Source organism: Caretta caretta, chromosome 20, assembly GCF_965140235.1.
Source record: "Caretta caretta isolate rCarCar2 chromosome 20, rCarCar1.hap1, whole genome shotgun sequence".
NCBI classification, from domain to species: Eukaryota; Metazoa; Chordata; order Testudines; family Cheloniidae; genus Caretta; species Caretta caretta.
This window is the reverse complement of record NC_134225.1, coordinates 23,120,716-23,133,578: the sequence shown is the minus strand read 5'-3', so window position 1 is coordinate 23,133,578 and position 12,863 is coordinate 23,120,716. Positions and strand designations below refer to the sequence as shown.

Here is a 12,863-nt window from a genome sequence, read left to right as displayed (position 1 = left end):
GTGAGGTCTGATCCAGCCAGCATGCTAACAGCAGCAGTGTACCTGCAGGAGGAGCCAGCTGCCCCGAGTCCACGTCGAGTGTCTCCCACGGGATCACGCTCAGGGCAGCTGGCTCCTCCTGCTGCAGCTACACTCCCGACTGACAGCGTGTGGGCTGGGTCGGAGCTGGCGCGGCTCTGGCTCCTTGAGCTGGCAAGGACGGGGCCGTACCCTCAGGGCCGTACCCAAAGGTGCAGAGGGACGCTGTGGCAGTCCCAGGAGTTGAACTCGCATCGCCCCCACCTCAGCTGGCACCCGAGCCACCGGCCTGCCCTTCCTCTCCGCAGTAGCTGGGGTGGAGAAGGTCATTGCACCAGCTGCGGATCTGGCCCGGTGGTAGGAAATGGGGAGCCCCCGTCTCTGCCCGCAGCTCCAGCCCCATCACAGTTCAACACTCCTCCAGGGCTCGTGTTCTGGGCGCCAGCCCCTTCCCCGCGTGAACGCAGGGCCCTCTAGGGGCTCGTGGGGGGAGTGCTGGCCCCTTACGCGCGATTCCAGATCTCTGTGTGGTCCCCGTAGGCCGCCGCAGGCCAGTCCAGCGTATGGCCAGGTGGACCAGACCTGGTGGGAGAGAATGAATCACTCATTCGCCTTGGCCGTGGGGTCTCTGCTGGCTGCTCAGTTACCTCCTGGGGTGGGGGCAGGGATGGATCCTGGAGGGGAAGGACCCATGCGCTGGGAGGTGGAGATGCGTCGGGATGGGCGGGGATGGACCCGCGTTGCAGGATTGGGGGTGGGGGGTGGACCCATGCTGCAAGAGTGGGAGATGGGTGGGGGTGGGCAGGGACAGACCTGTGCTGGGAGTGGGAGGGGCAGAGATAGTAGGGGGCAGCCGGGTGGACCCATGTTCTGGGGGTGGGGGGGGCAGGGTGGACTCATGTTCTGGGGGGCAGGACGGGTGGAATCTTGGCCAACCAGCCCTGGGCCTCTCAGCTGCCCTGTGCAGTCCGGCATTTAGGACTGGCAGCAAGGGGCCAGTCGAGCTGGTGCCCTTGGATCTCGTTGCCTGGGGCTGGAGGGGGCTGACCTGGTGCCCACCCCTGGTGAGACATATGGCCATGTCTCCTGCAGAGGAAGGGGCCCTGCACCCTGGGTCTCAGAGGCCCCTGGGTCTGAACCTCCCACCAGCCTGGCTCCCTGCCATGGGTGTGACGTCTGCTGTCCCTGGTGCAGCATAAATATTTAGGCATCAGCAGATTTATGGGGAGCTGGCTGGGGGTGGGTAGAGCCAGAGCGAGCAGGGGACTCAGCTGGGGGGGACCTGCTGGGTCAGGGCTGGGGGTGTGGGTGGAGATGGACCCCCTAGCGAGCCACCATGCACGTAGCCTGCCCAGGTCAGGAGCGATGGGAGCCGATCCAGGCTGACAGCCCTGTGGGGACCCCCAGGCGCAAGGGTCTCCACCCGCTTCCCATCGAGTGTGGGGGGGTGACATCCTCCAAACTCAGCATGGCATGAATGGACCCCAGGCACAGAAACACAGTGGAGACTCCCAGGAGCGAGGGGCCACAGCTTTCACATGGACTGGGTGGCCCAGGAGGGGGGCAGAAAATGGGACACGGGGCCTTTCCCCTTTAGGGGGCGCTGTCTTCCATCCGGCCCCAGGGCGAGAACTGGCTGGCTCAGGGGGGCGGGGAATGGGACCCGGGGCCTTTCCCTCCAGGGGGACTGGCTCCGATCTGGCCCCAGGGCAGGGACTGACTGGGTGTGGGGAGCGGGGGGCAGGGAATGGGCCGTGGGGCACCGGCTCCGATCCAGCTGCGGGCTGCGGCCCTGGGGAGTGGAGCAGAGCAGTTAAGTTGTAAAATGGCTACTCAGGGGGCAACAGAAGGCTGCTTCGCGGGCATGGCCTGCTTTCCACACGCTCCCCCAGGCTCTCGGATGGGCTGCCTGGCCCGGCTCGGCCCGGCTGCTCTGCAGTGTCAACCCAGCACCTGGCTCCACGACTGTGTGTGCATAACAGTGTACTAGAGAGAGTGTGAGTGTGTGTGTGTGAGAGCATTCCTGAGCCACTGCAGGGTAACAGCCTCCTGCTGCTGCCAGCTGAGGTACTCCTTAGCGCCAGGGGTCTGGGCCGGGGCCGCGGGTTCTGCATGCAAACCCCGGTTATGCCCCCTGGTGAACTCAGACCCGGACGGTGTTTTCTTGCCCCCCACCGGCTGCTCCGTCGGTCCGTCCTTTGAAAGCCGGACCTCTCCGCTGAGCAGCGTCCCGCAGTGCTCCCGCTGCTGTTTCCCCTCCCGCGTGCCTGCAGTGGCCTTAAACAATTAATTATTCAGAGAAGAGCTCCCCGAGCTGCTGCTTAATGCAGGGGGTTGATTCCGCGAAGGCTCCTGCCCTGCTCGGAACTACCCTGGGCCGGGGGCTGGTTTTGTAGCGCGATCATGGCAGCTGGGAGCTGCAGTGCTGAAATATTTATAGTGTCATAAGGGAGAGCGGGAGAGACGGTGTTTGGGTCCATGCCCCCCACCTCCCTGTGGGCAGTGCAGCGGGGTGCAAAGTTTGTTCTCTGGGACCTGCCTCCCCCTGCGCCCCCCTGGCCCCACGAAACAGCCCCTGGGCGGGAGGGAACTGGGAGGGAAGAATCTTCTCGGTGTGAGTCTTGTAGCCAGCAGTGACCAAGGGGCAACAGAATGCGCCGGCAGAGAGGCAGGCACGGTGGGGTAATGGGTGGGGACTCAGGACTCCGGGGTTCTATTCCTGGCTCTGTCGCTGACCCACTGCGTGACTGAGGCCAGTCCCTTCTCCTGTTTCTCTTCCCATCCCTGGACTGTCTCTGGAACCAGGGCCGGTGCCGTGCAGCGCTCAGAGCTCTGATCTGCAGCCTATAGGTTCTGCTGCGACCAGAGTTTCCGGGGCTGGGGGAGAGGGAGGAATCCTGGGGGGTTGGTCTGACAGAGCCCAGATCTGCCGATCTCTGCTGGGGTTGGGGCCAGAGGGGCAGCTAGAGCCTGAGCCCATCCTCCTTTGGCCTCGTCACCCTCTGGTTGACAGCAGCCTAGCCTGCCCCAGAGCCCCCTGCTGCCTGCCCCCCACCCAGCGCCTCTCGCTCCAGCGCATCCGTCCCTTGAGGAGTCCCTGGCCCTGGCTGGCGAGCCGCAGGGCTCTCCGAAGTCCATGCTGATGCAGTTCCCCCCACTCGGCTCAGCGCAGGGCTCGTGCGGCGCCCTGCTAGGCTTGCCCTGTTAGCCCCAGGCCCCTGTGCAGGCCTGTCCTGGGCTGCTGGGGGTTAGAAACAAGTGCGGGAGCTGCAGGAGGCGGGTGACACTCATCCTGTGCCACTCACTGGGCCCTGCCCTGCTACTCCCAGGGGAACACCTCTGCCCTGGTACCCCTTGTCTTGGGGGTGGATGCCCCTGCCTCCAAGGTCCACGAGCTGCCAGCTGAGGGTGGGTGTCTGTTGCGAAAGCCCCTGGTGCTCCGGGGGCTCCATGGTAGGGTTTGGGGGACCCCCGGCTTGCAGCAGAGTTGCACCCGTCTTGGAAGGGCAGCTCAGAGGCTGCTGGCTGGCCTCACCCCTGCTGCTTTCCCCAGCTGTCCCCTGGCTGGAGGGCGATTCAGAGACAGACACTTCCCAGCAGCAGCGTCCTGGTTAAATACAGCCCCAGGCAGGTGAGAACCGTAAAGAATGAACGAGTGCCGGGTGAGACCCACTTGGCACTGTCACTGCTGAGAGTGACAGCTCATCCATGCACGGATCCTTCCCTTTGTGACGAAGTGGGACTGTTCTTAATGTTTCCTCTGAATAGTGTGGGGGTGCCTCAGTTTCCCCTAGGCAGTTCTTAAGTATCTAGGGGGTGGAGTAAGGGTGTATGATCATTGCAGAGCCCTAGAGGGCAGGTGTGTGCAGGAGTCTGGACACAGAGAATGGCCGACACCCTGTTTCCTGGCAACTGATGGCCTGGGCCCTTCCCCCCCTGCAAGGTGAGAGCTGAAGGGTTGGAGAACAAAGGAATCAGGTGACCTCCTGGCCCGGGAAAGGAACAAAGCCCAGAGGAGGAGGGGCTGGAGGGGGTTTTCAGTTTGGGGCTGGCTGGGACATGGAGTGAAGTGCAGACGTGGTTGTCTGGCTCACTGCCCCCCAGGATGGACCCAGCTGAGGGGTCCCGTTCTCTGCACCTGCAAGCTCTGTTTTAGACCATGTTCCTGTCGTCTAATAAACCTTCTGTTTTACTGGCTGGCTGAGAGTCATGTCTGACTGCGGAGTTGGGGGGCAGGACCCTCTGGCTTCCCCAGGAGCCCCGCCTGAGCGGACTCGCTGTGGGAAGCGCACGGAGGGGCAGAGGATGCTGAATGCTCCGAGGTCAGACCCAGGAAGGTGGAAGCTGTGTGAGCTGTGTGTCCTGCAGACAGGGTGCTCACAGAAAGGCGACTGCCCCAGAGTCCTGACTGGCTTCATGGGGAGCAGTTCCAGAGCATCGCCCAGGGACTCCGTGACACCCTTGCCTTCCTCCACCCCCAGAACCCCGCTGGTCCTGGTTTGGGACTGGGGCAAGAATTCCCCGAAGTCCCATCTCAGCCCCTCTTGGGAGCCGTGTGGTCTTAATTATTGATACTGCGGTAGAGCTGCCCAGACCCCGACCAAGATCATTGGCCCCATGTCACGGGGTCCCTGGGCGATGCTCTGGAGCTGCTCCCCATGAAGCCAGTCAGGACTCTGGGGAAGTCTCCTCTCTGTGAGCAGCCTGTCTGCAGGACACAAAGCTCACCCGGCTCCACCTTCCTGGGTCTGACCTCGGAGCATTCAGCCTCCTCTGCCCCTCCGTGCGCTTCCCACAGCCAGTCCGCCCAGGCAGGGTCCTGGGGAAGCCAGAGGGTCCTGCCCCCCAACTCCGCAGTCAGACGGGACTCTCAGCCAGCCAGTAAAACAGAGGTTTATTAGACGACAGGAACATGGTCTAACACAGAGCTTGTAGGTGCAGAGAACAGGATCCCTCAGCCGGGTCCATTTTGGGGGGGCAGTGAGCCAGACAACCATGTCTGCCCTTCACTCCACGTCCCAGCCAGCCCCAAACTGACTCCCCCTCCAGCCCCCCCCTCCTCTGGGCTTTGTCCCTTTCCCGGGCCAGGTGGTCACCGGATTCCTTTGTTCTCCATCCCTTTAGCTCTCACCTCGCAGGGGGGAAGGGCCCAGGCCATCAGTGGCCAGGAAACAGGGTGTCGGCCATTCTCTGTGTCCAGACTCCTGCACACACCTGCCCTCTAGGGCTCTGCAACGATCATACACCCTTACCCCACCCCCTAGATACTTAACAACTGCACAGGGGAAACTGAGGCACCCCCACGCTATTCAGAGGAAACATTAAGAACAGTCCCGCTTCGTCACACCCCGTCGTGCTGGGTGCTGTGCGGACCGAGATCAGGGCCCCGTTGGGTACTCACCACCGTGCCATCCCCGGCTCCTTGCCGGGTGCCTGTGGATGCTGTGGCTGTTCTGACCTGGCAGCTGGTGCCGTTTCACAGGTGCGGTGGCAGGATGCAAATGCAGAGGCTCCCTCCCAGGAGCCGGCCAAGCTCTTTGCTTGAGTGTGTTGAGGGAGCGACCTGTCCTGAGCCAGCCCCGCGCGCTGGCCTGAGCACTCTGAGCAGGGCAGCTATTCTCAGGTCCCCAGAGGAGCTGCCCGGGGCACCTGGCCTGGGCTCCGGCTCTGCCTCCTTCCATCTTTCCTGCTCTCGGTACCAAACCCGGCCCGAGTCGCCAATGGCAACAGAGACCGATGGCTCCAGCTGGGGTGGGCTGAGCCGAGGCTGGTGACTTTCAGCCCTGGGTTCCCCATTCCCGTCGGGCTGGGCCCCCCTGCCCGTCCAAGGGCCCAGGGCTCCCTTGCTGCTCGCGGTGCCCCCTCCTCGCGGGGAGTGGAGGTGGTGGATTGCCCTGGGCTGCACAGAGGAAGCCAGGACTCGCGGGGGCACCTGCAGCATCTGTTCCCCCCGAGACTCTGAACACGGCTGCAGGAAGTGCGTTGGGCCTCAGGGCTGCTGGGGTGTGGGGGCAGTTCAGGGACACACGCTGTGCACATGTGGGTGCATGGGGCAGGCAGTTCCGTTTCCCCGGGGGGGGCATGGCACGTCCGTGTGTGTGCCCGTATGGGGGGGGCTGTGCAAGCGTTCACACGTACGTGGGTTGCAGAGCCACACCTGTCCTGCCAGCCCTTCCCCTGGATCCTCTGCGGCAGGGTCGGGGTGAATTAACCCTTCCCCTCCCTCTCTGTTGTGAACCTGCCTCCCCATTTCGCATGAGTCGGGGTCATTAGCTCATGAAATCGCCCACTGGGGAGTGGAAAGAGACGTTGGGGGCTGGTCTGAGTTGGGCACACACCAGGCTGAGGGCCGCTGGGCTGGTTCCTGTGACGTGCACAACCCCTGCCCGTCCTGGATCTGGCCCCGCTCCCCTCACCGCTGGGGGCTGGGAGCCAGGATTCCTGGGTTCTGTTCCCAGCTCTGGGAGGGGAGTGGGATCTAGATGAGGCTGGGGATTTGGAAGGGATGGGACAGGACGCTGTCCTAAGGGACTTGTCAGCAGGGGGCCCCTGTTGCTGGGGAATTGTGAGGGGGGGTGGGGGATGGAGCAGCCAGGATCTAATGCCGCCACCCCCCCCGTCACTGTCTTTCAGGCTCCCGACAGGCAGGAGAGAGCAGCGTTTAACTCCGGCCCTTGCCCCGTGTCCTGGGGCCGCGCGGCTGGTGGGTGGCTGAGAGCAGAGGAGACCCCAGGCTGGACAGGGACATGAAGAAGAGCCGGAGTGTCCTGGCCGTGACAGTGGACGAGGTGAAAGCAGCACCGGGGGGGTGTCCCCTCCATCCAGGGGAGAGGGGGTCGGCTTTGGGGCCTGTCAAGGCTTCGGCATCCCTGTTGGGGTGGTGTGGCCTGGCCAGGAGCTGCCCCCTACAATGGGGGGTGAGACCCCATGAGCTCATGGCATGGGGAGGGGCACCGAATGGGTGAGAAGGTGGGGAAAGGCCCCATCCCAGCCAGCCAGTCCCCTTGACAGGGGAGCGGACAACACCCATCAGGGCAAGGGCCGGGGCCGTGGGCACGGGTGTCGGCGGGGAGATAAATACCGCCAGCTGCCGTCTCCGAGGGGCCCCTACCTGGGTGTGGGGAGGATGTAGTTAAGGCCCTAGACTGGTGGGCAGGGCTCTTTGTGTCACCCCCACTGGGAGGGTCTCCCAGCACCCCTGGGGCAGCCAGGGCTCCCAGGCACGAGCCAGTGCTGAAACCGGCCGGGCATGGGGTCTCTTATCCCCCCACGAGGCAGCCCCGGGGTTGCTGCTCTGGGGGGCCCCAGGGCACCATTCTCTCTCCCTGCCACCTCTACGCCGAAGGGGGGTGCTTAGTGGTTGGTGTTCAGCTGTGAGCTTGCACTGGTGCCAGGAAGCAGGCACGGCCATGCACTAGCACCGGGAAGCGTGCGTGGCCTTGCCTGAGCACTGGGGAGCGTGCGTGGCCTTGCCTGAGCACTGGGGAGCGTGCACGGCCATGCACGAGTACTGGGGAGCGTGCACGGCCATGCACGAGCACCGGGAGCGTGCGTGGCCTTGCCTGAGCACTGGGGAGCGTGCACGGCCATGCACGAGTACTGGGGAGCGTGCACGGCCATGCACGAGCACCGGGAAGCGTGCGTGGCCTTGCCTGAGCACTGGGGAGCGTGCACGGCCATGCACGAGTACTGGGGAGCGTGCACGGCCATGCACGAGCACCGGGAAGCGTGCGTGGCCTTGCCTGAGCACTGGGGAGCGTGCATGGCCATGCACGAGTACTGGGGAGTGTGCACGGCCATGCACAGCCTTGCACATTGGCACACACGTGTGGTTTGGCAGGTTCCCTTTGCAGGTGCTGGCCTTGGAAACAGCGGAGGGAGGGCGCACGGTGCGGGGGCGCCCTCTGCTGCCCCGAGAGCAGAAAGACGCCAGTAGCTGGGCAGGCTGGAGTCTGCAGCTGCTGCACCTGTCAGTCCAGGCTCTTGGGGACCCCGGCAGCGCGGGGACACCTGCCTCTGGGGGTGGGGCTCATGGAGAATTCGGGAGTGTAGCTGGCTGCGTACGGGGTGCATCGGGGTGCGTAGCTGGCTGTGTTGGGGTGCACATGGGCACGTAGCTGGCTGCACTCGGGGTACATTGGGGTGTGTAGCTGGCTGCGTTCAGGGTGCATTGGGGCACATAGCTGGCTGTGTTTGAGGTGCATTTGGGTGCGTAGCTGGCTGGACTCAGGGTGCGTAGCTGGCTGTGTTTGGGGTACATTGGGGCACGTAGCTGGCTGTGTTCGGAGTGCATTGGAGCACGTAGCTGGCTGTGTTTGGGGTGCGTAGCTGGCTGTGTTTGGGGTACATTGGGGTGTGTAGCTGGCTGCACTCGGGGTGTGTAGCTGACTGTGTTTGGGGTGCATTGCGGTGTGTAGCTGGCTGTGTTCGGGGTGCATTGGGGCATGTAGCTGGCTGTGTTTGGGGTGCAGTGGGGTGCATAGCTGGCTGCACTTGGGGTACATTGGGGTGCGTAGCTGGCTGTGTTTGGGGTGCATTGGGGTGTGTAGCTGGCTGTGTTCGGGGTGCACTGGGGCACGTAGCTGGCTGCACTCAGGGTGCTTAGCTGGCTGTGTTTAGGGTGCATTGGGGTGTGTAGCTGGCTGTGTTTGTGTTTGGGTTGTGCTGAGGGTGATCACTCCCAAGCCAACCCAGAGCTCACTGACATCTCTGCCAGGCACGGGAACCCAGCCTGCGCTGATCACGCTGCGTGACCCCCACTAACGTTTGCCAGACTAGGGTGGAGGCAGGTTGCTTTGCATTACCTTGGCCCGTGCTGTATTGTTAGGAGAGGAAGGATGTGGGAGCCCAGACTCCTGGGTTCTAGCCCCAGCGAGGGGAGTGTGATCTAGTGGCTAGAGCAGGAGGGGCCGGGAGTCAGGACTCCCCCTTCTATAGAATCATAGACGCCTCCGGTTGGGAGGGGCCTCCGGAGCCCACCAAGTGCAGCCCCCGCCGCCGAGGCAGGATCCCGTCAACCCAGAGCAGCCCTGAGAGGGGTTTGTCCAGCTGCCCTTAAACCCTCCGTGACAGGGATTCCCCAGCCGCCCTGGGGAGCCAACTGCAGAGCTCAGCTACCCCGGGAGTTAGACCGTTTTCCCTGGTATCGGACCTAACCCTCCCCGGCTGCAGACGGAGCCTTGGACTCCTTGTCCTGCCCCAGTGGCCCTGGAGAACAGCCCCTCCCCCAGCCCTGCGCGTGTGAGGCCAGTTCTCAGGGCCCCCCCAGGCTTCTCCTCTCCGGACCAAACAGGCCCAGGGTTTGTAACGTTCCTCGCACGCGGGTTGGCTGAACCTTCGCTCAGTCTGGCCGCTCTCCTCCGGGCGCTCTCCAGCGTGTCCCCATCTTTCCTGCAGTGCAGCGCCCAGACCTGGACACCGGCTCCTGCTGGGGCCTCGCCGGGCGGGACAGTCACCTCCCGTGTCTTACATCCGACACGCCTGTTAATATGCCCCGGACTGACACTAGCCCCTGGGGCAACTGCTTCACTCCCTTGGCTCACATAGTGCTAGTTCGCATAGCGATGACAACCTACTACTGCTACCAGTTCCTCCGTTCGCTCAAGTCGCCGAGGTCTGCACAGTTCCAGCCCTCCATGTTCTGATTTCTGCAGCTAGCTAGCCAGGGTCGCCTTACAGACAGCAGCCTCCTTGAGTACACCGCCCTTGAGCACTGCCCCCCGTCCTGCGCCCCCTGCCCACCTAGTGCCCTGCACCCCGCTTCGTGGCTCCCCGGGCCCTGCAGCATCACAGGGTCCCCCCCGGCTTCCCCATCGCCCTGCCCCCCCAGCTGGTCTGTGTGGTGGCTGCAGCGTGTTCGTATCTCAGGCTCAGCTCAGTGTCTCTGGTCCATGCCCTGACAACGTGTTTGCTGGCCAGGCCCTGCTCGTTAGATTAACCCCAGCCAGCTCTGATGGTGGTGCTGTGTCCCGGCTGTTCCTGCCAAGCGTCTCGCAGGTGGCCGGTGTCTGTTGTTATCCAAGAGCTGGCACACCAATACTCACACCAGTTACGTTCATCAGTTTCTTAAGAAAATACCCCTAGGGAACCTGGGCTGGTTCCAGGCAAATGGGCAGACATGGTGGGCTTGGGGTTATATCCCCCCCTCAGGCACACGCTCCCCACCCCGGGCCTCTGTACACCTGAGCTGGGCAGAGGCCAGAGAGCAGGGATTCCAGCCCACAGGCTCCTAAGATCACTGCGCCCAAGGCCCCAGAGCTTCCAGCTCCTCCTGGGGGGGTCTCTGCACAGAGAAGGAGCTGCCTTTAGGATGATCTGTGAGGCAGAGATGTGGGCAGCTCCCGGCACAACGAAGCTCATGGTCTGCACAGTGTCTGGCACGACGGGGCCCTGATCTTGGCTGGGGTCTGGGCAGCGCCTGGCACGATGGGGCCCTGATCTTGGCTGGGGTCTGGGAAGTGCCCGGGACGACAGGGCCCTGATCTCGGCTGGGGTCTGGGAAGTGCCCGGCGTGATGGGGCCCTGATCTTGGCTGGGGTCTGGGCAGTGCCCGGCATGACGGGGCCCTGATCTCGGCTGTGGTGTCAAAGAGCTATTGTAATAGTAGCAGTGATAAAAGACAGCTTTTGGCTCTGTTCCCTCCCCCTTCTGTGGGAACTGGGGAGCCCCCCTTTGCCTGCGGGATTCCCCAGTTTCTGTCCTTGGAGTGTTTGTGTTGCTCTGGCTGCGGATTTGGGCCATGTGGGTCCGTCACGGAGCTCAGATGGTTTGAGGCCTTGGGATCTGGTGAAATCATCAACGTCTTGGCTGGGTTCTCCTGGGAGACGGGGGACAGAGCCTCGCCCCCTGCCTGAACTGCTGGGGAATCCCTGCTGGCAGTGGAAGGACTAGGACACACAGCTGTTCCCTGCTGTGGAGATGTGGGCGGCTGGGGATACCCGAGAGCTGTGATTCCCATTCTGCCCACTAGAGGGCAGCGCTGCCCGTCCATGCTGCTCAGGGCCCAGTTGAATGAGTTCTTTCCACTGATTCCCCCCTCCCGTCCCCCGCCCCGGGTCTCTCTGCCATTTAATTACATTTTCTAATTAAGAAACCGAGCGTTCAGATCGGGCTGGACAGGGAGCTTGGCTAGGCGTGTTCGGAGGGCGGAGTGATAATAACCAGTGTTAGTTCTTCGTAGCTAGCCTGGGTTCCCCTGTGAGGGCCAGGAGGGGAACCCAGGAGTCCTGACCCCCTGCTCTAACCCACTAGATCCCCACTCGCCTCCCAGAGCTGGGATAGAACCCAGGAGTCCTGACCCCCCAGGCCCTCCAGCCACTGGGCCCTGCGCCCCTCCCTGAACTGGGACTAGACCGGGGGCGCTGCTGGTGCCCCCATATCTGGGGCAGCTCAGAGGGAACCCCAGTCACCTTGCTCCGTGCTGGGTCTGCCGCCTTCTCCGCCCCACCCTGGGAGCTCCCAGCTGCCTTGTCTCCATCGTCCTGAGAGCCTGTGGGGCTGAGGGGCAGCCGGCGTCCAGAGGGAGGCAGTGGGCTGTTTGGGGTCCTGTGGGGCTGAGGGGCAGCCGGCGTCCAGAGGGAGGCAGCGGGCTGTTTGGGGTCCTGTGGGGCTGAGGGGCAGCCGGCGTCCAGAGGGAGGCAGCGGGCTGTTTGGGGTCCTGTGGGGCTGAGGGGCAGCCGGCGTCCAGAGGGAGGCAGCGGGCTGTTTGGGGTCCTGTGGGGCTGAGGGGCAGCCGGCGTCCAGAGGGAGGCAGCGGGCTGTTTGGGGTCCTGTGGGGCTGAGGGGCAGCCGGCGTCCAGAGGGAGGCAGCAGGCTGTTTGGGGTCCTGTGGCGGTGGCCCCATAGCTATGTGCTAGCCGACGAGGCGGGGAAGGACCCGGTGTGTCCTGGCAGCGTCTCCCACCCTCTGGCCAGCCCCGCTCAGCAGACAGGTCCCCCCGGGTGTGGCTGTTGATCCCGGTGCCCCATGAGGCCGTTCTACCCTGGCCCGGCCTGTTTCTTTGCTCTGTGTGGGTCAGCAAGGGATGGGCCCCTGGGCCTGGGACTTCCCCTCCCTGCCCTGCCCTGCCCTGCTCTGGCAGGGCGCTGATAGACCTCCCCGGGGGGGGGGGGGTGTTATGGTTTTTGGGAATGTGGGGGCCCTCTAAACCAGTGTTGACCCCTTGTGGCACCAGGGGGCGCTGTGTCACAGGGAGCGGGGTGGGGGGCGTTTGGGGCGCTCACCCCTCACAGTGCTGACCCCAGGGGGCCCTGTGCTGCGGGGTGGGGGTGTAAAGGGCAGGCGTGCCCCTTCCAGGCGATCTGGAGCCCCTGGCTGTTTCTTTCTGCCCAAGACACGGGTTTGTGAACCCCAGCCAAATGGGCAAACAGCCTTCCCCTTGCCCACCATCCCTCCCTGCCCTCACCCGCTGGCGTGTCTAGTGTCTCTCGGGGAGGGGACTCGGGCCCTCGCGAGGTCAGAGTCTGGCCATTGCCCTAGCGACGCTGGCCACACCCTGGACGGGGAGTTTCGTGCCCGTTTGGACTCTTAATGAAGAGCGTGACTCCGGTGCGTCACCGAAGGGGGATCCCAGCCCGTGGCAGCTTCTGCTCTGTGCTCGGACACGGGTGCTGGCTGGAACACAGGTTGCAACAACGTGCCCTCGCTGCGGGCCCCGGGCAGTGCACGGCGCGGCCACCAGCCTAGCCTCGAGTGCAGGTGGCTTAGGACCTGGTTAACCCCGTAGCGCCTGTTAAACACAGCTGTGACCAGTCACCGAGTCTCAGCATCATCTGCCCCTGGGCTGAGTGGGTCCCGGGGCCTTTCCCCACTAGGGCTGGCATGCGCTGGCTACACCACTGCCTGC

General features: G+C 63.9%; 1 protein-coding gene across 3 annotated transcripts in view; it reads left to right on the top strand.

Annotated features, from left to right (window-relative positions):
* PDE4A (phosphodiesterase 4A) overlaps nucleotides 1-12,863 on the top strand; it is a 152,666-nt gene that overhangs the window by 6,939 nt on the left and 132,864 nt on the right. Inside the window, exon 1 of one of the 3 annotated variants that reach the window (XM_048831442.2) lies at nucleotides 6,689-6,806. The exons of the other annotated variants lie outside the window; for them this stretch is intronic. Coding sequence (XP_048687399.2) covers nucleotides 6,765-6,806 — 42 coding nt within the window. The 5' untranslated portion in view covers nucleotides 6,689-6,764. Of the gene's footprint in view, nucleotides 1-6,688; nucleotides 6,807-12,863 lie in introns of those variants that run through there. 3 annotated transcript variants of the gene reach the window in all.